The sequence below is a fragment of the Coregonus lavaretus genome (assembly GCF_964263955.1).
Source record: "Coregonus lavaretus genome assembly, chromosome: 23".
Classification (NCBI taxonomy): Eukaryota; Metazoa; Chordata; class Actinopteri; order Salmoniformes; family Salmonidae; genus Coregonus; species Coregonus lavaretus.
This window is the reverse complement of record NC_140010.1, coordinates 38,989,254-39,015,557: the sequence shown is the minus strand read 5'-3', so window position 1 is coordinate 39,015,557 and position 26,304 is coordinate 38,989,254. Positions and strand designations below refer to the sequence as shown.

The 26,304-nt window shown below is 43.3% G+C and overlaps 1 protein-coding gene across 3 annotated transcripts in view; it reads right to left on the bottom strand.

The window, feature by feature from the left end:
• Positions 1–26,304, bottom strand: part of LOC311150679 (fibroblast growth factor 12) — a gene marked incomplete at both ends in the record, with an annotated part of 61,756 nt that overhangs the window by 16,538 nt on the left and 18,914 nt on the right. For all 3 annotated transcript variants that reach the window (XM_084188183.1, XM_084188181.1, XM_084188182.1), the window contains 2 exons: positions 17,133–17,236; positions 25,882–25,992. In XM_084188183.1, the coding sequence (XP_084044309.1) occupies positions 17,133–17,236; positions 25,882–25,992 (215 nt within the window). The remainder of the gene's footprint in view (positions 1–17,132; positions 17,237–25,881; positions 25,993–26,304) is intronic.

Below are 26,304 nucleotides of genomic sequence, written 5' to 3'. Positions count from 1 at the left end.
CAGCATTCAAAAGTGACCAAAACATCAGCCAGGAAGCATAGGAACTGAGAAGTGGTCTGTGGTCACCACCTGCAAAACCAGTCCGTTATTGGGGGTGTCTTGCTAATTGCCTATAATTTCCACCTGTTGTCTATTCCATTTGCACAACAGCATGTGAAATGTAGTGTCAATCAGTGTTGCTTCCTAAGTGGACAGTTTGATTTCACAGAAGTGTGATTGACTTGGAGTTACATTGTGTTGTTTAAGTGTTCCCTTTATTTTTTTGAGCAGTGTATTAGGCTATTTCTTCACATTATAAGCGCAGCAATGTGCACATGGTAGTAGGCTATAAGCGCGATTTCTCCATTAGCGGAAAACACCATTATCAAAAGTGACCGCAAATGCAATTATGCATGTAATGCTTTTATTATAAAGGTGCCTTTTTATGGTGAAAATTATCTTCTCCAAACTTGAAACTCATGCGCTGCTTATAAACTCAGCAAAAAAAGAAACGTCCTCTCACTGTCAACTGTGTTTATTTTCAGCAAACATAACATGTGTAAATATTTCTATGAACATAACAAGATTCAACAACTGAGACATAAACTGAACAATTTCCACAGACATGTGACTAACAGAAATTGAATAATGTGTCCCTCAACAAATGGGGGGTCAAAATCAAAAGTAACAGTCAGTATCTGGTGTGGCCACCAGCTGCATTAAGTACTGCAGTGTATCTCCTCCTCATGGACTGCACCATATTTGCCAGTTCTTGCTGTGAGATGTTACCTCACTCTTCCACCAAGGCACCTGCAAGTTCCCAGACATTTCTGGGGGGAATGGCCCTAGCCCTCACCCTCCGATCCAACAGGTCCCAGACGTGCTAAATGCTAAATGGGATTGAGATCCGGGCTCTTCGCTGGCCATGGCAGAACACTAACATTCCTGCACGCACATGAACGAGCAGTATGGCTGGAGGTATTGTCATGCTGGAGGGTCATGTCAGGATGAGCCTGTAACGCACAGCGTTGAGACAATGACAACAAGCTCAGTCCGATGATGCTGTGACACACCGCCCCAGACCATGACGGACCCTCCACCTCCAAATCGATCCCACTCCAGAGTACAGGCCTCGGTGGAACGCTCATTCCTTCGATGATAAACGCGAATCCGACCATCACACCTGGTGAGACAAAACCGCGACTCGTCAGTGAAGAACACTTTTTGCCAGTCCTGTCTGGTCCAGCGACGGTGGGTTTGTGCCCATAGTTGACGTTGTTGCCGGTGATGTCTGGTGAGGACCTGCCTTACAACAAGCCTACAAGCCCTCAGTCCAGCCTCTCTCAGCCTATTGCGGACAGTTTGAGCACTGATGGAGGGATTGTGCGTTCCTGGTGTAACTCGGGTAGTTGTTGTTGCCATCCTGTACCTGTCCCGCAGGTGTGATGTTCGGATGTACCGATCCTGTGCAGGTGTTGTTACACGTGGTCTGCCACTGTGAGGATGATCAGCTGTCCGTCCTGTCTCCCTGTAGCGCTGTCTTAGGCGTCTCACTGTACGGACATTGCAATTTATTGCCCTGGCCACATCTGCAGTCCTCATGCCTCCTTGCAGCATGCCTAAGGCACGTTCACGCAGATGAGCAGGGACCCTGGGTATCTTTCTTTTGGTGTTTTTCAGAGTCAGTAGAAAGGCCTCTTTAGTGTCCTACGTTTTCATAACTGTGACCTTAATTGCCTACTGTCTGTACGCTGTTAGTGTCTTAACGACCGTTCCAGAGGTGCATGTTCATTAATTGTTTATGGTTCATTGAACAAGCATGGGAAACAGTGTTTAAACCCTTTACAATGAAGATATGTGAAGTTACTTGGATTTTTACTAATTATCTTTGAAAGACAGGGTCCTGAAAAAGGGACGTTTCTTTTTTTGCTGAGTTTATATGCCAGTTAGGCTCTACACCCCTTGTAAAGCGGATTTATGTGCTTAATTTTAAGAAGTTATTTGGCCACTTTAGTTGTGATACAAACCTTATCAAAACATATAGGCCTATGGGCTAGGCTACATGAGGTGTGCGACTATGATTTGAAAAAGTCGCAAAAAAAGGCATTGTTTCTTATGCTGGGCATCATTCACAAGTGATAATATATCATTCACAAGTGATAGGCTAATATTGTCACCCATCAGGCTTTTCTTGATTTAATCTTGTCTTTACATATACTTAATAATATATGTGTGAAATTTGTTTTGATTTAGAATGGACCAATATCATGCACCTGTCTCGAAACAGGGGCAGCGGGTAAAAATACATGTCATCTATGCACTTAAACAGCGAATGGAGGATGCTTTTCCCCGTGGTTTATTTTAATGCCAGCCAGGTAGGCTATACTCCTGTTGTAAATATAAGCAATGTGCTTAATATTAGGAAAGTTGAGAAATAAATATAGTAGGCCTAGCCTATAGAAAGCTGATGGGATCCTCCTCTTTTTATTAGCCGCCATCACTCTGTTTTCTCCCGCAATTGCATAGCCTATAGAAATGTTGCGCAACATGAGCGCATTGGCTCTCAAGAAGTGTTTGATTAGATTTTCGAAGACATTTGCATTGATGTCAGAGTGATTAGAGGGACAATAGAGTGCTGAGTACCAGGCATTTAGCAAGTTTGGTAGGCTACTAATGACCAGCAGCAGCATCAGAGCTTGGAGAAGCCTAATTACCGTGACTAAACGGTCATGTGGAATTTGACTGCCTTCATGACTCGTGACCGCCGGTGTGGCGGTAATACGGTTACCGCAACAGCCCTAAGCATGCCTAATGCCAATCAGAGGTCAAGTTGACTACATTACAGGGATGTAGCTCAGTTGGTAGAGCATGGCGTTTGCAACGCCAGGGTTGTGGGTTCGATTCCCACGGGGGGCCAGTATGAAAAATAAAAAAATAATGTATGAACCCGCTAACTGTAAGTCGCTCTGGATAAGAACATCTGCTAAATGATTAAAATTCTAAACCCCAATGTGCTGTCATTAGCCAAACCTTTGAGGAAATCCCTTTCACTTAATATCCCAGAGTACAGTTACTTAAAGTGATTTTCTAGTCATTACTCAAAAAGATGAGTCACTGTGACAAATGTTATCATTATAATTGTGGCGGCAGGTAGCTTAGTGGGTAAGAGCGTTGTGGCAGTAACCGAAAGGTCGCTGGTTCTAATCCCCGAGCTGACTAGGTGAAAAATCTGTCGATGTGCCCTTAAGCAAGGCACTTAACCCTAATTGCTCCTGTAAGTCACTCTGGATAAGAGTGTCTCCTAAAATGATAATTAAACTCTTTATGAAAATACATTATGTATCTCATAAGGCCTTATTTTGAGGCCTAGCAACATCAAAACGAATCCATTGGGGTTTCCCATCTTCTCAAGGGTATCTCTGAATAGACATTCCTAAAATTCCTAGATTTTCAAAAAAATCCTGGTTGAAGGATTTCCAGGAATCTTCCAACCGGAATTTTGCAACCCTACTTGCAAATCACATTATGCTGGCTTGCAAAGTGATGGGTAATTCCTATTGGAATCCAGCCAGATTTAGGGATATCCAACAGTTGGAATTTTTATTCATCCGAACAAGATGGCGCCGATAGACATGCTCGCCTGGTTCCTGGCTCCTAAGCAACTTTGCATAATTTTTTTTATTTTTTCTTACTTCTCATATTATTAGTTCAGAAAGTTTTTTGCATTATTACATACAGCCGGAAATAACTTTTTGATATTAGATCCTTTGTACCCCCAAAGTGATTCCACTTATCCCAGAGGCTGCTCCAAGACAACAGAGAAGAGGTATTCGGAGTGGACTTTTAGTCCGACTCAGGAGCCGTGCATACCATCCACCACTTCCGAGTATATTACTCGCTAATGTTCAGTCCCTGGACAATAAAGTAGACGAGCTCAGGTCGAGGATCTCCTTCCAGATAGACATCAGCGACTGTAACATACTCTGTTTCACAGAATTATGGCGCTCCCCAGATATACTGTCCCCGTCCACACAGCCAGCTGTGTTCTCAGTACATCGCGCAGACAGTACCCGGAACTCTCCGGGAAAAAGAAAGGCAGAAGTGGTAACGTACAGGAACTCAAGTCCTTTCAATCAAATACCTCACAATCAAATGCCGACCACATTACCTCTCGAGAGAATTCTTACAGCCGTGTATATTCCCCCTCAAGCCGATACCATGACCGCTCTCAAGGAACTACACTGGACCGCAGTTTTACCAAGACATTGCCTGTGCTACTCGCACATCAAAAACATTGCTACTATCCCATCTGGGACGGCTACAAGGCCCTCCCCTGCCCTCCCTTCAGCAAATCAGATCACGCCTCCATTCTGCTCCTCCCTTCCTATAGGCAGAGACTCAAACAGGAAGTACCCATGGTAAGGACTGTTCAATGCTGGTCTGACCAATCGGAATCCATGCTTCAAGATTGTTTTGATCATGCGGACTGGGTTATGTTCCAGATTGCCTCTGAGAATAACACTGACGTATACACTGACATGTTGACTGAGTTCATCAGGAAGTGTGTAGGGGATGTTGTTCCCACCGTGACGATTAAAACCTATCCAAACCAAAAAACGTGGATAGATGGCAGCATTCACGCAAAACTGAAAGCGCAAACCACTGCATTTAACCACGGCAAGGTGACTGAGAATATAGTTGAGTATAAACAGTCCAGTTATGCCCACCGTAAGTCAATCAAACAGGCAAAACTTCAGTACAGAGACACAGTGGTCGCAATTCAATGGCTCAGAAATGAGATGTATGTGGCAGGGACTCCAGACAATCACAGATTATAAAGGGAAATCCAGCCACGTCGCAGACACCGACGTCTTGCTACCGGACAAGCTAAACACCTTCTTCACCCGCTTCAATGCGGGCCACTGCCGCTCCCGAGAACTGTGAGCTCTCATTCTCCGTGGCCGACATGAGTAAGACATTTAAGAGTGTTAACCCTCGCAAGGCTGCCGGCCCAGACGACATCCCTAGCCACGTCCTCAGAGCATGCGCAGACCAGATGGCTGGATTGTTTACGGACATATTAAATCTCTCCCTATCCCAGTCTGCTGTCCCCACTTGCTTCAAGATGTCCACCATTGTTCCTTTACCCAACAAAGCGAAGGTAACTGAACAAAATTATTACCGCTCTGTAGCACTCACTACAGAGTCCCAATCTGACTCTGGAAGCAACGTCAGCACAATAACTGTTCGTCGGGAGTTCATGAAATGGGTTTCCATGGCCGAGCAACCACATACAAGCCTAAGATCACCATGCGCAATGCCAAGCGTCGGCTAGAGTGGTGTAAAGCTCGCCGCCATTGGAATCTGGAGCAGTGGAAACGCGTTCTCTGGAGTGATGAATCACGCTTCACCATCTGGCATTCCGACGGACGAATCTGGGTTTGGCAGATGCAAGGAGAACGCTACCATTTCCAATGCATAGTGTCAACTGTAAAGTTTGATGGAGGAGGAAAATTGGTCTAGGGCTATTTTTCATGGTTCGGGCTAGGCCCCTTAGTTCCAGTGAAGGGAAATCTTAACGCTAGAGCAAACAATGACATTCTAGACAATTCTGTGCTTTCAACTTTGTGGGGAAGGCCCTTTCATTTTACGTCATTTAGCAGACGCTCTTATCCAGAGCGACTTCACAGTTAGTGAGTGCATACATTTTCATATTGGCCCCCCGTGGGAATCGAACCCACAACCCTGGCGTTGCAAACGCCATGCTCTACCAACTGAGCTACACGGGACTTTCCTGTTTCAGCATGACAATTCCTCTGTGCACAAAGCAAGGTCCATATAGAAATGGTTTGTCGAGATCGGTGTGAAAGAACTTGACTGGCCTGCACAGAGCCCTGACCTCAACCCCATCGAACACCTTTGTGCGGACATTGCTTCCAGAGACAGTTTGGGACTCTGTAGTGAGTGCTACAGGGCGATAATCGAACACCTTTGGTATGAATTGGAATGCCGACTTCGAGCCATGCCTAATCTCCCAACATCAGTGCCCGACCTCACTAATGCTCTTGTGGCTGAATGGAAGCAAGTCCCTGCAGCAATGTTCCAACATCTAGTGTAAAGCCTTCCCAGAAGAGTGGAAGCTGTTATAGCAGGAGGGACAAACTCCATATTAATGCCCATGATTTTGGAATGAGATGTTCGAGGAGGAGGTGTCCACATACTTATGGTCATGTAGTGTAGCTTAGCATTAGCTCATCATAATCAGTACAACCTTCCAAAAAGTATCTTACACACATCATATGTGTTCATTAAAATCTATGCAAGAATAGGAATGCATGATTTGTCACCAGTACTTGAAAGCGTGAATAAAACTGTAAATACATTATGCTCCATACATACGGTATGCTCCACTAGAAACGACAACATGATATACAGAAAATAAGGCACTTAGGAACACACACATGTCCAAAGTTATTATTTGTACGGAAAACAACAATGAAGGCAATGCAAGCACCAGCCAGAAAATGTGCCAGTGGGAAAAAGTTTGTGCTAGACTGCACAAATATTTGCATACTTAATCTATGGAAGAACTGGGGAAGTGCTTCGGCTCTCCTCGAAGAGAGAAGTTTGTCCGGCTCAGTAAAGCCTCAAACATAAATTGTCCACAACAGTGAAATGGGCTACTTCTATGTGAATTAATGAGGAGGCGGAACACACCTCAATTCAAACTGTTGTTAAAAAATAATTTGAAATTGACATGTTGAAACATAGCCTATAAATAACTAGCAGGCAGTGTGTCTTGTTTAGAAGGGCAGCGTGGTTTAACTGTCCTGTTGCTTAACAATCACATTTTGGAACAGTGAGTGCATTCTGACATCACGTGCATAAAAAAAACTCATGCTGGGGCGACAGTTAAAGATATTTGGAACTCACGCCTGAAAAGGTTAAGAAATGTTATTTACCTTTGATTGATTAATCATATGCTACACAATCATAATTAATAATTACATTTTACGTCAATAAGCAGACGCTCTTATCAAGAGCGACTTACAGTTAGTGAGTGCCTACATCATGTTTTGCATACTGGCCCCCCATGGGAATCGAACCCACAACCCTGGCGTTGCAAACGCCATGCTCTATCAACTGAGCTACATCCCTGCCAGCCATTCCCTCCCCTACCCTGGACGACGCTGGGCCAATTATTCGCCGCCCCATGGGCCTCCCGGTCGCGGCCGGCTATGACAGAGCCTGGATTCGAACCAGGATCTCTAGTGGCCTTCGACCACTGCGCCACTCGGGAGGTATCATTCAATGTACATGCAAAAACACAGATATTTAACAACAAAAAAATATCTACCAGCAGTAGAGCATGCTGGGAAACAATCAATCAATCAAATGTATTTATAAAGCCCTTTTTACATCAGCAGATGTCACAAAGTGCTTATACAGAAACCCAGCCTAAAACTCCAAACAGCAAGCAATGCAGATGTAGAAGCACAAGTTAATTTGTTATCATAACTTAAGAAAATTGAGGTGATGTGACTTCTCATATAGTTTTGAGTCAGTACCACATAAACATTTGAAGTAATAATGACTTTTCATTGAATTTGAGTTCAACATAGTAGAAGTATTTGAGTAAAAAATGCTTTGGGGTTTACAATGTAGAGAGGTCAAAGTGAGAATTCAGGCGTTAATGCTGTTTGGTAAATATTGAATGAATCCCGCTCGGCTGTTTGCCGAGGCCTCTGTGATCTGCGTTCTACCACGGCATGATCATTTCCCATGATGCATGTCTGGAGAGACGGGCCACTGTATATGGCCGCTCTCTGTTTAATTAAAATGGGTCTTTCAGCCACTACTGGAAAAGCCTTCACGGCTTCTGACAGATTCCTCATCCTCTTTGTGTAAGAGGAAAGATTTGTGCTCCGGCCCATAAAAGTGATGATGAAGGATTGTGTAGCAGAGCCTTAACAGCTGCTGTTTGACACTGGGGTTAAAGTCTTTCTGGCTGTTATAACCTGACTGACTATATGGGAGATGCTGAATTTATGTATCTGTATGTGAGTGTACTAGCATCATGTGATTATGAATATTTTAGCATTCGTATCTCTATTTATGGATTTATATACAGTGAGGGAAAAAAGTATTTGATCCCCTGCTGATTTTGTACGTTTGCCCACTGACAAAGAAATGATCAGTCTATAATTTTAATGGTAGGTTTATTTGAACAGTGAGAGACAGAATTACAACAAAAAAATCCTGCAAAACGCATGTCAAAAATTTTATAAATTGATTAGCATTTTAATGAGGGAAATAAGTATTTGACCCCCTCTCAATCAGAAAGATTTCTGGCTCCCAGGTGTCTTTTATACAGGTAACGAGCTGAGATTAGGAGCACACTCTTAAAGGGAGTGCTCCTAATCTCAGCTTGTTACCTGTATAAAAGACACCTGTCCACAGAAGCAATCAATCAGATTCCAAACTCTCCACCATGGCCAAGACCAAAGAGCTCTCCAAGGATGTCAGGGACAAGATTGTAGACCTACACAAGGCTGGAATGGGCTACAAGACCCTCGCCAAGCAGCTTGGTGAGAAGGTGACAACAGTTGGTGCGATTATTCGCAAATGGAAGAAACACAAAATAACTGTCAATCTCCCTCGGCATGGGGCTCCATGCAAGATCTCAACTCGTGGAGTTGCAATGATCATGAGAACGGTGAGGAATCAGCCCAGAACTACATGGGAGGATCTTGTCAATAATCTCAAGGCAGCTGGGACCATAGTCACCAAGAAAACAATTGGTAACACACTACGCCGTGAAGGATTGAAATCATGCAGCGCCCGCAAGGTCCCCCTGCTCAAGAAAGCACATATACAGGGCCGTCTGAAGTTTGCCAATGAACATCTGAATGATTCAGAGGAGAACTGGGTGAATTGTTGTGGTCAGATGAGACCAAAATCGAGCTCTTTGCCATCAACTCAACTCGCCGTGTTTGGAGGAGGAGGAATGCTGCCTATGACCCCAAGAACACCATCCCCACTGTCAAACATGGAGGTGGAAACATTATGCTTTGGGGGTGTTTTTCTGCTAAGGGGACAGGACAACTTCACCGCATCAAAGGGACGATGGACAGGGCCATGTACCGTCAAATCTTGGGTGAGAACGTCCTTCCCTCAGCCAGGGCATTGGAAATGAGTTGTGGATGGGTATTCCAGCATGACAATGACCCAAAACACACGGCCAAGGCAACAAAGGAGTGGCTCAAGAAGAAGCACATTAAGGTCCTGGAGTGGCCTAACCAGTCTCCAGACCTTAATCCCATAGAAAATCTGTGGAGGGAGCTGAAGGTTCGAGTTGCCAAACGTCAGCCTCGAAACCTTAATGACTTGGAGAAGATCTGCAAAGAGGAGTGGAACAAAATCCCTCCTGAGATGTGTGCAAACCTGGTGGCCAACTACAAGAAACGTCTGACCTCTGTGATTGCCAACAAGGGTTTTGCCACCAAGCACACCCGTCGCTATGGGCGGGCCATAGGGGGCCGGGCCCGCCCCCCAAAAAAGCTTGTGCCCCCCCCACTTGAGGCACAGATCTCTTAAAAAAATTACTTTAATTTTATATTATAATAGTTGCTAATTTTGTGTTGCATTAATGTTGCATTCTTTATCATTTAAACATTAAAAATATAAAGAAACAATGGTGTGATTTTGTTTGATTGATGGGAATCTACACTGCAACAGCCTATCACGGCCTTAATAAAAAGAAAGTTAGGCTACGTACGTGACGTAGCCTACGTCAGTGTAGCCGCTCAACAGTTACCGCGCATTTTTGAAAGCTGGATGAGTTTTCGCCGGCTTACTCGCTTCAGTTCGTCATGGATATCCGTAAGTGGTTGAAAAGCCCACCGACAGTCTCCTCTGCCAAATTGGATACGACACCGGCGCCTCCTGATGTTGTAGTTGGAGAAGGAGACCCTGGACGACAGTCTGAGCCTGATGCTAGTAGCTCCGTGGAGTCCGACCCTGGGCCTGGCAGGACCTGCAGGTCAATTGCAACCGCGACTGGGGCAGTATTTGGGCCACAACTGCCTGTTGAATCAGTGGGTGTGAGTGACCTCGGTATGGACAAACCCAAACAGGTTGTGTTGAGGAAATATCCAGTCAAAATGTTTGGTAAAAAAAAACGATCATTTTCCTCTAGCTGGTATTTGAACAGGGACTGGCTTGAGTACTCGGTGGAAAAGGACTCTGCATTTTGTTATGCGTGCAGGAAATTCAAATCTGTATCATCGGACGCGACCTTCTCCATTAAGGGATTTAATGATTGCAAACATGCAATTGGAACAGGCAAGAGCTTAAATAAGCATGCAGCTTCAAAAGAACATTTAGCCTGTGAAGCAATGTGGAGAGATTCAGAAAAACGTAGAGAGACAGGAAAAAAAAATGTCCACTCTCTTAAATTCAGCGCAACTGGCTCGCAACAGATACTACATGTCAGCTGTAATTGATATGCTGGAGTTTTTAGTGGTGAATCAATTGCCGTTACGTGGAGATAATGCTGGTTTTGCCAGTGTGCTAGATGATAATAGCTCAATGGGGCTGTTTTTGTCTCTCTTTGAGTACACCATGCGCAAAGATCCTGAACTGACACGGATTACAAAAACAATCCCACAGAATGCACACTATACCAGCCCACAGATACAAAACGAGATTATCGAAATTATGAGCAAACTCGTGACAGAGGAGATAGTGAGACAAGTCGGCGATAGCTGGTATTCAATTAAAGTGGATGGCACACGGGATCCTTTAGGCCAAGAAAACATATCTGTAGTTGTGAGTTTTGTTGACAAAAACTATGGTCTGTGTGAGCGCCTCTTGGTAATGGCCACATCTGAGAAAGGTGATGCAGAGGATCTGACAGGTGTCATCACTGATGAGCTCACCAGCGCCGGACTCAGCACGGACAAAATCCTGAGTCAAGTTTATGATGGCGCATCACTCATGTCTGGCAGGCATGGTGGTGTGCAGAAATTGCTCCAAAACAAGCTGGATCGTAACATACCATATATTCACTGCTTTAATCACCAACTTCATCTGGTTGTGATTCATGCCATGTCCAGTGAAGCAGCTGTCGATGATTTATTTGGAGTATGCAACATGCTGTACAACTTCATCAGGAAGCCAACCGTGGCTATTCTGTACAAAGGCGATACCCTGAAACGTCTCTTGGACCAGAGATGGACTGGCCACTTGGCAACGGTCAAAGTTGTGGTGAAGAGTTTTCACGACATATCCACATTACTGACCGAGGTGGAAAACACACGAGGCCTTGGAGCGGAGGTGCGCGTCAAGGCTACGGGGCTGCTTCGTGCCATTACGCAGCGCAGTTTTCTTTTCATTGCGCACCTTGTTATGAAATTGTTGTCACTTTTCGAGCCGCCTAACAGCCTACTACAGGCCGAAGATATGGACTTGTTCACTGCGGTGACACTTGTGAACAGCGCTTCTGACTGCGTGAAGACACTGCGCACAGAAAACAAGTTTTCTGCACTGTGGGATCTCTACGCTCCTCCAGCATCAGCCACCGAGGCTGTGCTGGTGACCGACCCTGGTCCAAGCAAGAGAAGACGCACAATTAATAAGAACCTCCGCGGATTTGCAGTTGAAGAAACAGTTGGTCAGCCACAAAGTGACATAGATGAAAAGACTGAGTTCATGAGATTGTTTTACAGTGTTATCGATGCTGTGCAAGGAGAGGTGAATGCGCGTTTTGGAGAGCGCAGTAGCGAGCTCATTGGCGCACTGGCTGCTTTGAACCCAGAGGCCGAGGATAATTTCCTGGACTCATCAAAGGTAACCCCTCTCCTGGTATTAACTGGAACTGATGTGGTTGAATCTGAATATACTGTGGCTCGTGAGTTCCTGGTGAAGAAAATGACAATAGCCAACATCCTCAGCACATTCAACTGTGCACTCCAGGCTATGTTCTCACAGCCTACACACTTGCACTAACTTTAGGAGCTTCCACAGCAATATGTGAAAACTCATTTTCCACGCTCAAAAGCGTCTTCTCAGAGCATTGGCGCAGTATGCTGCACAGACGCAAGGCCCAGCTGATTCAGCTTGCTTTTGAAAAGGACCTCACTCACAAGTTTAAGTCCGAGTGGAAGGATACTTTGATGAGGAGGTTCTGCTCGGAGAAACGCCGCCTCCCGCTGTACTGACAGGATGGACTGGAGAGAGGAGAGCGCTGCCTCCACTCAAAGTACCGGTAGGTTCAAAGTCTCTCTGTGTGTGTGTATATGCGTGCGTGTGTGTGTGTGTGTCTCATGGCAATGCATATCCCTCTGTTGACTGCTTTAAAATGCAATGTTTGAGAGATGCTTCTGGTGTTACATCTAATATGTTGTATAGTCAAGTGTTTTATGGATATTCATAACATTGCTTCTATGTAATGTGGTGTAGGCTATAGGCTACCTGGTCATATTGCTGTTGGTTATGTTTAATGTGATGATTACGTGCTGCGCAAATAGAGTATGCGATTATTATAAATATACGTACTGTAGGCTAATAATAATTGTGCCCTGCCCTCCCATGCATTTCATATGCCCCCCTAAGACTGAGGTCTGGCGACGGGCCTGCCACCAAGTACTAAGTCATGTTTTGCAGAGGGGTCAAATACTTATTTCCCTCATTCTAACTGTAAGTCGCTCTGGATAAGAGCGTCTGCTAAATGACTAAAATGTAAGTGTAAATGTAATTAAAATGCAAATCAATTTATAACATTTTTTACATGCGTTTTTCTGGATTTTTGTTGTTGTTATTCTGTCTCTCACTGTTCAAATAAACCTACCATTAAAATTATAGACTGATCATGTCTTTGTCAGTGGGCAAACGTACAAAATCAGCAGGGGATCAACTACTTTTTTCCCTCACTGTACATTTGTGTGTGTGTGTGTGTGTGTGTGTACGTGCAGGCATGCATTTGTGTATGTGTATTTCTGTGAACGTGTTGCCACCAGAGACATCTAAAGCTGAGCTACCCTCTCTGACAGACTCAGCACGGCTGAGCAGTGATCAGATGGCCATTACAGCCGCACCACAGGTCCCTCAGCAGTCAGACACTCCTGGGGGACCCCATACCCCTCTTCTCCCCCATATATATTCTTTAACAGGATTAGAAAGTTGTGCTGCTGTCCGTTACGTAACCATTTGGAGATCCTCCTCTCTCCCTCTCTGCTGCACCAAATTCCCACAAACGTGCTCAAGCCTCTCCTGGCAGTGCAGAGGCATGCATTCGTCACCAATGGGAACAGCTATGACACCCTCACCACAGCTATCACACATACACACACAAACACACACCCCAACCCCCCTCCCACCCACAATTGAGCCCCACAGAAACATTGCATCATCCTAAACTTAAAGAACGACTGAACTTCCTGATTTGGCCTCATTTTTAAGTTTGGTCATTAATAAATGTTAGCGGCCATGACTGAAGCCAAACGAGAGTTGTCTTGGGGGTGTGGTTTGATGTGGGTGTTTCTTGGGTGTGTCTTTGCCATTTGCCATTCTTGGGTGTGTCTTTGCCATAGCTTTGCTATGGCGAGAACGAAATGTTGAAGTTAAGGACTTCTCCCCTCCCGACTGATTTGTAATCTCAAGATGGTCAGCTAATTCAGTTCTATGTGTAGGCTAAAGCCTGCGCTGACCTTGTGTTTAGCCAAGCTGAAAGCAGCTAACTAGCATAGCTTGGGGATAGCTGCAGCTGACTAGCCTATCCAGCTGATATTTCTCTGTGAAATCAGTTAGGCAAGATAGCAAGAGCCAGTGTCTGGAATGTGTTTCATAAGACACTCATTCTACAACACCTTGCTACCAAAGTAGCTTGCAACTTAGTTTCAATGTTTCATCACTTCATGTAAAGACATGTTACTGTGAAAACGGTGACAACTGTGAGTTCAATGCCCGGTCTTGAGCCAGCTCAGCTCTCCTACAACACTAGCTGTAGAAACACTAGTTCTATAACTGGCTAATTTTGTCTCGTCTTGTCTCTCCTTATGTCCTCTGTTAGATCTTTCCCGGGGGGAAAATCCTAGTACTACTAACATCCCTACAGGTGTAGGCTACATGTGGAGTGTGTTCGTGTTACAAAGACAAAACAGTTTATGCTGTAAATATCATATTGATGTGCTTATGAAGACAGTATGCCTACACTTACCTAGCAAATAACAATATGTTGTATGTAGTGTACAACTTCAGCTGTCTATCCAGAACTAGAATGGCTGTCTAACCACACACTGGGTGAGGTTCTGTCTTCAAGTCTCCAGTGGGTGATGAAGTCCCTTCCATCTATGTAATGTATTACAGGTTATGGACAGGTGCAGTCAGGGGACAGGAGAAGTGGAGTGCATGACACTCCATCCTGGATATGACAGAGTTTGCTTCAACCCATTGGTCCAGCAGGCAGAGTTCAATAACTACAGGCAGATGTGTAGGATGGCACACTTCTCATACCACTCTGTAGGCTACTGACAAATTCAAAGCTTCCTCCAGGAGGTTAGTAGCCTAATCAGTAATATGAGAAGAGTGCAATTGCTGAACTTATTACATTTACATTTGACATTTTAGTCATTTGGGAGACGCTCTTATCCAGAGCCACTTACGTAGATAATGTTCAATTGTAACAGTTCCATGTAGAATAAACCATACTTCACATAACACTGTAGAAGCAGTGTTCTGCTAATATAACAATGTGCTTTCTGTATGGCTTCGTCCCCCCCCCCATTGATAGTACCGTCCAATTCAATAATAACAAAAGACCATAACAAGTAATAGATATCTTGTATAATTTGAATGCTGAGTGCAAGATCTCTGTCCCAGTTCAGACATCAGTATCAACCTGAGGTCTCCATTTCAAAAGTATCTCTTCTGTCCTCCATCTGTAGTAAAACGAGGAAGAGTTGATGAGTGACGTATTGAAAGAGTGATATTACTAAACACTTGGGGTGTACTATCTTATTACTTATCAACTGTTGTCCCTTCTGAGGTGTTTGCCAATGCCTGATGTCCATGGCAGCGTAGATCAGCTCCAGGATCCTGGTCATGAAGGAGCCTGACTTAGGCTCCTATATCTGACCCAGCTCCTTTATCACAGAGGGAGGGAGAGAGAGAAAGACCGTCACCATACAGTCATGGAAGCCAACAGTAAATACACGGTTGAACATAGCCAATCAGAGATTATGATTCACAGCTAATTCACAAGGGACATGTGCCAGCATGGCACTGACTGGTTGGCATTACTCACTCAGGCCCAGGAGTAGTCCATTGGCACAGTGGAAGGGGGCACCTCCTTACAACATACAAGACACACATATACTGTACACACAGCACTGATTACATTATCAATGGTGGTTAGGTGAATTCCAGGACTTTTGACCAGATCAAATGTGACCAACCTGATTCAAGTGTCCTCCATTACTCTGAAGCGGGACTGGTGTCTGGCCACTGCCTCAGCCTTCTGTAACAGCTCCTGATATGGTAGGGGGTTCCCACGACGCTGCTGAACAACGAATCCACCAGGTCTTGTACGTAGCCTGTGAATTAAATTAAATATAATCAATAAACATATAGCGAGAAAAATAAATTACTTTAGTTTGGAAGTAATTTATATGCTAATAGAGGGACTGTAACTACAGAATAGATCCAGGTCGGTGATGCTTACACTGTTAATTCGCAACCAACTGTGTACGTTGCTGAATGCTTGCTGACAGAGCCATAGCTATATTTGTAGTAGATAGGTACCATCCTTCATTTATTTTTGCCCTAGAAAATACACAAACTTTTATGAGAACAGGCATATTACCTCGCTAGCTAGCTCTTGCAAATCCGGGTTAGTTATCAAAATGTTTGCCTGAGTTGAAAGGAGTTGGCTAGCTAGCTAACGTTAGCTAGCCAGTTTGAGTTGAAACATTATTGAAAGCAAGCTAACTACATCCTATGATTAGCTAGCAAGCTAGTATCCAAATGCCTGTCCTGTATTGATCCTAAATGCCAATGGGCTACAGTTAGCTGTTGTTAGCAAGGTAGCTAGCTAACGTGAGCTGCACATCTTCCTCTGACAAGCTACATCACATTACACGTTAGCTTTATGTATTTAGCTAGCTACAGTACAGTATAATTCCCCTTTCATCTGTGGTATCATAGCTAGCCTGGCTCGATAGCAATATCAAATAATGTTGTATAACCAAAGGTAGCTACTAGCTAGTACCAGCTATCTACTTTGCTAAAGTACTCACCAACACCAGTGGTTTGACGGTTGACATGCAGCAGAAGTGACCGTGTCGGCGGTAATCCATTCCTGGTCATTTGGCAATATTGTTGAAATGCATTGGAAGATTGCATCAACTTTATGGAAGCCAATTTTCTCTCCTATTTGCCGAGCGAAATGTGCGTGTGTGGCACCCATATGCAGACTTGACAACAAATGTCCACTTGGCAGCTGGGGGCGGACCACAGCGTGTTGTCTCTGGGCAATTGGGCATCATCGGCAAAAGTGGGCATGTAAGTAGCCCATACCCAACCCTCCAGTAAGTCGTGACAAACTCACAAAACTCTGTTTTGGACGAGTCTGACTTTGTGACCAAAATGATCCTATTTACACTTTGTAGTCAATTTTGACACAATAATACATGTTTCTGACACATATCGATGCCACATAGGCAGTTTTCAAAAGGAGAAGTTTGTTTTTAGGGGCAGTTAGTATTTTTTTTTAAAGTGAAACGCGTTTTTGCATTAAGTACATGCACGGTACTAGAAAGAAACTATGAACAAGGTAACAATTATTGCACAATAAAACAAGTGTTTTACACAGCCCCACACACAAATACAGAAATTGAAATATGTATCAATGTAGAATGAATGTAGTAATGTACAATGAAGGAAAACATTTTACAAAACTGAACAAGAACAACAAATACAAAAACATATGCATGCACACTGCACAACAGTAGCACGTACCCATACACACACAACAACACACGCATGGACACACAACAACACACGCATGGACACACAACAACACACCCATACACACACAACAAACACACGCATGGACACACAACAAACACACGCCCGTGAGAAGCGGTGGGTCTTACTGAGCTGTAGAGGAATCCTTCTCCGTTCATTCCGATGTAGAGGCCGGCCTTCACCCCTTGGATGGCCACCACCCTCAGACCCACAGGAATTAGATTAAACAGGGCTGTGAGAGAGAGAGAGAGAGAGAGAGAGAGAGAGAGAGAGAGAGAGAGAGAGAGAGAGAGAGGTATTACTCATCTGAGACCCTCATCTGAGACCTTTTGACCTCGCACTTTTAGTATTTAACTTTTTCCTGTGAACGGCCTGCTGTGCGCAATTATAACTGAATTACCCAGGAGATGGATCCCACTTCTGACACCAGTGTGACCTGACTGATGTTCCTTTATGGCACCTCTTAAAGTGGGGCTTTTGAACAGTGGCTGACATTGCAGTTATACAGCATATGTCCTTTCCTTCTGAGGCAGAATTCCCTCTGAAGTGGACACTCCTTTTGAAGTGGACTTCCCTGAAAGCAAATATTTGACAAAAAGTGAACATCCTTCTCTCAGGTGGACTCTTTCCTAAAGTGGACTTCCTCTAGTGGTGGATGTCCAAGTCGAGTGGTTAGGGATACAGCACGAGCACTAAGAAGATTGTAAGTGGTGACAGAATCAGATAAAGCTCAGATAAAGCTCACAGGGATGAGAGGAGAGGTGCCAACACACGTCTGTCTGCCCAGCAGATTCAAATTCACTCAATAAATATCGACGTGCCGCTTTCGCCTAGCTATAGTATAAATCTGCCCCTGAGGATCTCCAGGCAGGTGATACACTTACACTGAAAAGGCTTTGTTGGATCTTTCAGCTACTGTACTCTGGGCCCAATGTGGCGGGGTTGTCCAGCACCTCTTAGTTTCCTTTCTTTTCCATTTTCTCACTCTCTCTTTCATTCATCCCTCGCTCTGTTGTACTTTCAGACGTAGGCCTCTGTTGCTTTGATGACCAAACTTGTCTCTCTGAGGATTCGTGCATGACTCCATGAGAGTGAGACAGAATGTTCTGGATGAGAGCTGCCGCTACATCAGCCATCAACCGCACAGACATATTGTAGGGTTCAATCAGATCAGATGCAGTCCCCTCAGGCAGACCTACATTGCCATTGCCTGAGATCAGAGAAGTGGTAGGACGTGTGGAGTAGAAATCTGCATCCCCATGAAATAATTATCAGCTGCCACAGCTCTCATTTGACTTGTTCAACAACTGTGACTTAACTAATGAGACAGTAGCTGTCCTACATTTGAATTCATAAGAGAAAACGCTACTTTTGACTACTTTATCGAATGATTCAACAATCATGGCCTTTATGCATGCAAAGACATGGGCAAACGTCGAGTTAACGACGACCCTGTAACTCCCACGTCTATAACTGCAACTTTAACTTTAGCTAAAGCTGGCCTAACCTGCCATATGAAAGGATTTCCAGAAATATTCATTAATCAAAAGGGCAGACAAATGTGTCAAAGTGACTTGAGGAAGCCAAATCCTATGAATGTCAGCCCTCCGAAGAAGCTGTAATCGGCCAAGGCAAATCCAAAAGGGAAGGTAAGCCTGTTTGATGCGCTAATATGGGCTCGGTAGATAATATAACCCCGGGACGGTTTAGAAAGTATGGGCCGTGCAAATGGGAAGGGCAGTTCCCATAATCCTGAGGGACTTTTGGAGGGAGGAAGTGGGGGGCTTACTGTGACAGATAGAGAAGGCTCTCTCAGCTGCACTAACAGCTAATGCTAAACAAGAGCATTGGCCATGGAGATGCTAGAGCAGGCGAAGAACTAGCATTGTATATGGAGTTGGTCTCTCAAAACCAGCGATGTCTTCATGAGCCTCAATTTGTGCAGGTAATTATAGAGGAGCGATCAACCGACGACACGATGAAATTAGAGTGTCGGATTGCTGACTCAAAATGTAACACGGTTGTTAATTAATTTAATGGTGGTTTCCAGCACTCTCTTGTAATTGTGTACTACCCTATCAGTCAATCATATTACAAATGAGACACCCACTCAGTACTGTAAATGCAGTCACCTGCACCCTAAACCAGCTTTATCAACCCACCAACAAATATCATGACATTTAGAAACTAAATGCCTAATTTTGGATAATTAAACAGAATGGTTTGCATTGGTGCATGAATTCCTCCTGTTCTCTGAAATAAACAGTTTATCCTTGCCAGATTTGCCTTCAGCTTGCTGCCTAGAGAATAAGCATGGACCATTTCTATTGTCGGAAAATTAGAGGCCAAATAAATGTAATTGAAATGTCTGTTTGGTTTCACCATAGCCGGTCACACCTAGTATGCAGTTAGTGTTTTTTCTGCTGATCCCAAAAGTACAACCAAACCGCCTCCTGAAAGTAAATTATTCCTGCCATCGCGGCAGCACATGGCAGAGGTCAGGAGTTCGAGCAGTTCAAGGGTGGAGGTCATCGGTTATTCTAATAATCCATCACACAGATCAATAGGTCCCCGAATGCCAAGCTTTCTCCTTCCATTTCTCTCCCTCTCAATCTCTCTCATCCTCCCCTCTCCCTCCCTCCCTTCCCTTCATGCCTATTTGTAATTATTGCTCGCCAGTTCTCCAGCTCTCTCTTACTCTATTCATTCCTAAATGTTCTATCCTTCCCCCAGTGGGAAAAACAGACATCATGGTCACGTTGTATACTGGTTGACTAGGGAAAGGTTTTTAGCAACCAGAATAATAATAATGTTTATCTGGTTGTAATCTGGATATCTAACCAGGTAACAACCAAAATAGAACATATTTACCATGACAATTTGATTAATTTGATTTCATCATGGCAAAAATACATCTTTACCTGGTTTTTGAAAGAAACCACACTGTAAAATATGACCCCCCCCAAAAAATGAGTTTATGTTTCTCAATTGAAAAAAAAAAAACATTTGTTGAAACCAAAAATATATGATCCAATGCCAACTGTTATATTTGACTATTAACAAACCTATATTTCCTAATTCTTTCAACACTCAACCTACTTTTCCCTTTGGTTAAACCTAATAAATAACAAATACAGACTAATATTTAATGTAAGTACACACCATATTTCTTTGACTTTCGAATTAAATCAAATCCCTGTAAACTAAGTGTATTAAACAACATAATAATACAGTATAATATTATTTACAAAAGATCTTCACATTTAGGAAGCACAATATCATAACCAAGCAAAGGCTACCTTAACACAGAAACCTTTTCAGGCTCTTCAGTATAACTTTTCTTTTGTTGTTGTGGAAAAATATTTTTGTATTTCATTTCACATTCAAATACAAGTACAAATTCAGTGCATAACATTGTACATAACATGGATTTATAAAAACAGTACCTTAACCGTATCAAAATAGCAAAACTCCTAAAAAAAGTGCTGTTCTGCGGAACCTGACCAGTTTATAGGCCCACATTCAAGAGAAGCATGTAAACAATTTCCTCTAACGTGTCGATGGTGCATATACAATAATTAATCGAAGACATTTACCCCTCCAATCAATACTACTATTAAAACCCTCCCGTGTACTGCCGGAAAACTTCCCACTATTTTTAAAACCCTATTTCCACCTAGAACACCAACCCCTGCAGAATGCACCCCGCCGACACTCCACCTTGACTCTCCCTGAACCCATTCCCTTGTAAATCACAACACAACATTTTTATCTTTTAAATGTACTTCTTGTAAAAAAACACACAGAGAAGCAAATTGAGGATAGGGCTCCTAAGCCCTCTAGTGTTTATGTTAGACACACCATTACAGATGCTAGCAGTTGGCATATATAAGTTTAAATTGCAACTACAATACACCACATTAACTGGAATGACATTCACTCTAATGGTTAGAAAAAAGGACACTCTGAAAGCCACACCCCTAATTAGCCACGCCTCCAACTACTCTGATAGGCTGCCACCGCTATATTTCCCCCACCGCTATTCAATGCACATGCGCAAGGTGTTGAAAGCAACTAAGAAGTGTTCATTCAATTAAAAAAATCTAATTGATATGACAAATTCATTATTTGATTTCAGACAAATTTAATAGAAGGTTGAATGAACCAAAGCGCAATTTTCGATCATTCCGATCAGTAAAAACACTTCAGATGAACAACAGTGCAGTTGGTTGCAATCTGGTTATACAATAACTTCTTGAACAGAAATGATAGCATTAAGACATCATGAGCCAGTTGGGCCAGTTCTTTCTCTCCTTTCCTCTGTCTGTCGTCTTCAGTCTCTGAGCATGAAGCTTCTCGCAGAGGGAATTATTAATTTGGTACAAATGGAGAAGGAGGTATTTTTAGTTCTATTTGCTGAATTATTTACTGCAGTTTACTGCGCTCCTCTATCCCTGGGCCAGCATTGCTGGGTATTGAGAGGATTTCCCAGATACCACTGAGCTAAACCACACTGTAAAAGAAAACAATCATTTATACGGTAATGTTGGGTATTATCAACAGTAAAACACTCTGAAATGTTTTACTGCAGCATACTGTAAATGATGGTCCATTGTGAGAAAATGTTGTGGGTGGGGTAAGAATTGCTGTATTTCGAATGGTACACTGTAAAATTACTGGCAGCCAGTTACCTGTAAGTTACTGTAAAGAAAGGTACAGTATGTTACTGTAAATTCCAAATAAACTTTGGTTTAACAGTACATTACTGTAATCCACCCCACATAATACATTTTTACATTTTAGTCATTTAGCAGACGCTCTTATCCAGAGCTACTTACAGTTAGTGAGTGCATACAGTGGGGGAAAAAAGTATTTAGTCAGCCACCAATTGTGCAAGTTCTCCCACTTAAAAAGATGAGAGAGGCCTGTAATTTTCATCATAGGTACACGTCAACTATGACAGACAAAATGAGGAAAAAAAATCCAGAAAATCACATTGTAGGATTTTTAATGAATTTATTTGCAAATTATGGTGGAAAATAAGTATTTGGTCAATAACAAAAGTTTCTCAATACTTTGTTATATACCCTTTGTTGGCAATGACACAGGTCAAACGTTTTCTGTAAGTCTTCACAAGGTTTTCACACACTGTTGCTGGTATTTTGGCCCATTCCTCCATGCAGATCTCCTCTAGAGCAGTGATGTTTTGGGGCTGTCGCTGGGCAACACAGACTTTCAACTCCCTCCAAAGATTTTCTATGGGGTTGAGATCTGGAGACTGGCTAGGCCACTCCAGGACCTTGAAATGCTTCTTACGAAGCCACTCTTTCGTTGCCCGGGCAGTGTGTTTGGGATCATTGTCATGCTGAAAGACCCAGCCACGTTTCATCTTCAATGCCCTTGCTGATGGAAGGAGGTTTTCACTCAAAATCTCACGATACATGGCCCCATTCATTCTTTCCTTTACACGGATCAGTTGTCCTGGTCCCTTTGCAGAAAAACAGCCCCAAAGCATGATGTTTCCACCCCCATGCTTCACAGTAGGTATGGTGTTCTTTGGATGCAACTCAGCATTCTTTGTCCTCCAAACACGACAAGTTGAGTTTTTACCACAAAGTTCTATTTTGGTTTCATCTGACCATATGACATTCTCCCAATCCTCTTCTGGATCATCCAAATGCACTCTAGCAAACTTCAGACGGGCCTGAACATGTACTGGCTTAAGCAGGGGGACACGTCTGGCACTGCAGGATTTGAGTCCCTGGCGGCGTAGTGTGTTACTGATGGTAGGCTTTGTTACTTTGGTCCCAGCTCTCTGCAGGTCATTCACTAGGTCCCCCCGTGTGGTTCTGGGATTTTTGCTCACCGTTCTTGTGATCATTTTGACCCCACGGGGTGAGATCTTGCGTGGAGCCCCAGATCGAGGGAGATTATCAGTGGTCTTGTATGTCTTCCATTTCCTAATAATTGCTCCCACAGTTGATTTCTTCAAACCAAGCTGCTTATCTATTGCATATTCAGTCTTCCCAGCCTGGTGCAGGTCTACAATTTTGTTTCTTGTGTCCTTTGACAGCTCTTTGGTCTTGGCCATAGTGGAGTTTGGAGTGTGACTGTTTGAGGTTGTGGACAGGTGTCTTTTATACTGATAACAAGTTCAAACAGGTGCCATTAATACAGGTAACGAGTGGAGGACAGAGGAGCCTCTTAAAGAAGAAGTTACAGGTCTGTGAGAGCCAGAAATCTTGCTTGGTTGTAGGTGACCAAATACTTATTTTCCACCATAATTTGCAAATAAATTCATAAAAAATCCTACAATGTGATTTTCTTGAGAAAAAAATTTCTCAATTTGTCTGTCATAGTTGACGTGTACCTATGATGAAAATTACAGGCCTCTCTCATCTTTTTTAGGTGGGAGAACTTACACAATTGGTGGCTGACTAAATACTTTTTTTCCCCACCGTACATTATATATATTTTTTTCATACTGGCCCCCCGTGGGAATCGAACCCACAACCCTTGCGTTGCAAACGCCATGCACTACCAACTGAGCTACATCCCTGCCGGCCGTTCCCTCACCTACCCTGGGCCAATTGTGCGCCTCCCCATGAGTCTCCTGGTCACGGTCAGCTACGACAGAGCCTGGATTCGAACCAGGATCTCTAGTGGCACAGCCTAGACCATTGTCATTGTCTCTAGTGGCACAGCCTAGACTAGTGGCACAGCCTAGACCACAGCCTTAGACCACTGCGCCACTCGGTACTGTATCTTTGGAGTGCCAACAAACTTTTGACCACTAGTGGGTACATGGTTTTGTTGTTTCCAGCTCATTAACATATTTTGAGGCATGTCTTGTAAGAGGCAACATTTATTCCTATGTGGTTATAGAGCCCCATCAATTGTAAAATATATAGGGGACAGATTGGAGTGGCAGCAAGTCTCAAATGGTTGAGCATTTTGTCATGTCATTTTGGTCTGTTTTGTCCTGTAGTTGCTGCCAGTTTGGAAACTTTTGTTAAGGCCTCTAGAAGTGTAAGTGATATAAAACCCAAAACATTAATTAAGATAACTTTATTGGTCAATTGCACACAAGGTTCAACTGAAATTTGACTTCTGCTTTCAAAAAAGACACGCATACATATATATGTATGTATGTTTTGAAGAGGTGCAGCCACACGGGGAGCTGTTGTTGTGGGGGGTTAAGTGCCTTGCTCAAGGACACACTGGCAAGCAACGGAATCTAGGACTTTAATACAGCTCACTTCCCAACAGATTTTTTGAGCAAACTTCCCAAACTGAAGTAGTTTGGTGCTGATCTACTTATCCGGGTGCGCGATCCTGATTGTAGGGATTCGAACTGACAACACTCCGGCTGCTGGCTCACCTCTCTAACCGTTAGGCTACCTGCAGCCCTATGCTGGAATGTGTAAACATTTGACCTACACTGTAAAAAAAATCCTGTTGTTTTTACGGTAATTTACTGGCAGCCAGTAACTTGTAGGTTATTGTACAAAAAAAAACAGGTACAGTATGTTACCGTAAATTCCAAAGAATGTACTGTTTAACCAAAGTTTCTTTGGATTTTACGGTAACATCCTGTACTTTTTTTTTACAGTAACTTTCAAGTAACTGTCTGGCAGTAAGTTACCGCAAAAATATGATTATTTTTACAGTGTAGCAGCTAACCTGCTTGCACCAATTCCTTGTAATTACAGTAAACTACAGTGAAATACAAACCCCTCCCCTCAAACGAATTTCATTCATCCATTAATTCATTCCGATTATGGTAGCATTTATTTTTTACTGTATAATACAGTCAATTCTATTACACAGTACTTGCTTTGATACTGTATTTATATTATAGTAGGTGTACTGTAATATGAAATACAGAATTTTACATGCCACCGAGCTGCCTAAAACTTACTGTCAAATTCACGGAAACACATTTACAGTGCAGCATCACTCCCAGAACACTGCAACAGAGCCCAATAACTAATTTAAAGCCCCACCCCAGAGGAAATTGTTGCCACTATTTCGACATAATTTCCTGTCCTAGAGATGAAACGCATGTTTAGGTTCCACCTCCGAAGAATGAAGGCTACTTATACATATTCAATAATTGGGTGTGGGAATTTCCACTAAGTTGATAAACATCAACAAATAGGGCACAGCACTGACAACTGTCAGTGTAGCTTGCTAGCATGCTAACCTAAATAGCTAACTATCTATTTTGTCAACCTTATCTAGCTAGCTAATGTTATCTGTGGTTTAAATTATAATGGAATTTACCCCAACTCTAGGCTGTTTATTTCTCAATATTACACTGATGTGTAATATTGTCTAAAACTGTCACAAGAGGCAAAAAATTATATATTCAAATTGACTAATCTGCAAGACATTGTTTAAAAGTTTGACCCAATTGATTGTTCGTAGCTGGTCTATTTTACATAGTTATAGATCTTGCCATTAGATGTTGGCACTTAACTATAACAAAACTGCACACACATTTGCACACACATTTTGTTTCACTGTAAATACTAAATAGCAGGCCAAATTTTCTAGCTTAGCAAGTCAGCCCCTCTGTCATGCTTTGATCATGCAATACCATAAAGGAAGTCATACTAAATAGGGTAACGTGAGTATCCCAGTTCAGAGTCTTTAAAAGTGCATCCTTCCTTCCTTAAAGTAATCACTGATTAGAAATGACCAGACAGGTGAAAGCCATGTGGTGGTGCCCTTGCGTTCACCTGTCGAATAATGTCTAACCAGTAATTATGTCAAGAAAGGAAGGACACACTTTTAAGGAATTGGAATTGGGCCAGTGACTCGTGGTAGCCATGCGGCATGCTGGGAGTCGTAGTGCCGACCCCAATTACTCACTGTAGTCACTGTTCTCGTCCTTGCTGCCATCGATAGAGCCGTCCTGCTGCATCTGCAGGTAGAAGCCCTGCTGGCTGAACAACCGTGTCACGATGCCCTTCAGCTGCGGCTCTGAAACAAAGGACAGACCCCCACCACGCCCCACCCCCCAGGGGCACGTCAGACCACACCCCTAAGACCTCACACCTCGCCACTGCTGCTCACATTGACAAACTAGTAAAACAGATGTTGGGGATGGGGTTAACGGTAAAAAGACTGGGTATCAGATTGGGGTCAGGGTCAGGGGTGAGAATTGACTTGGTGTTGAACAAGAAAATTCAAGGGAATCAATGACAGTAACCTACGCATCTTAACTGTTATCTTGTTGTACTGCCAACTTGCTTGCTAAGGTATCTCCTAACCTTTATATGAGGTTCGAATCCG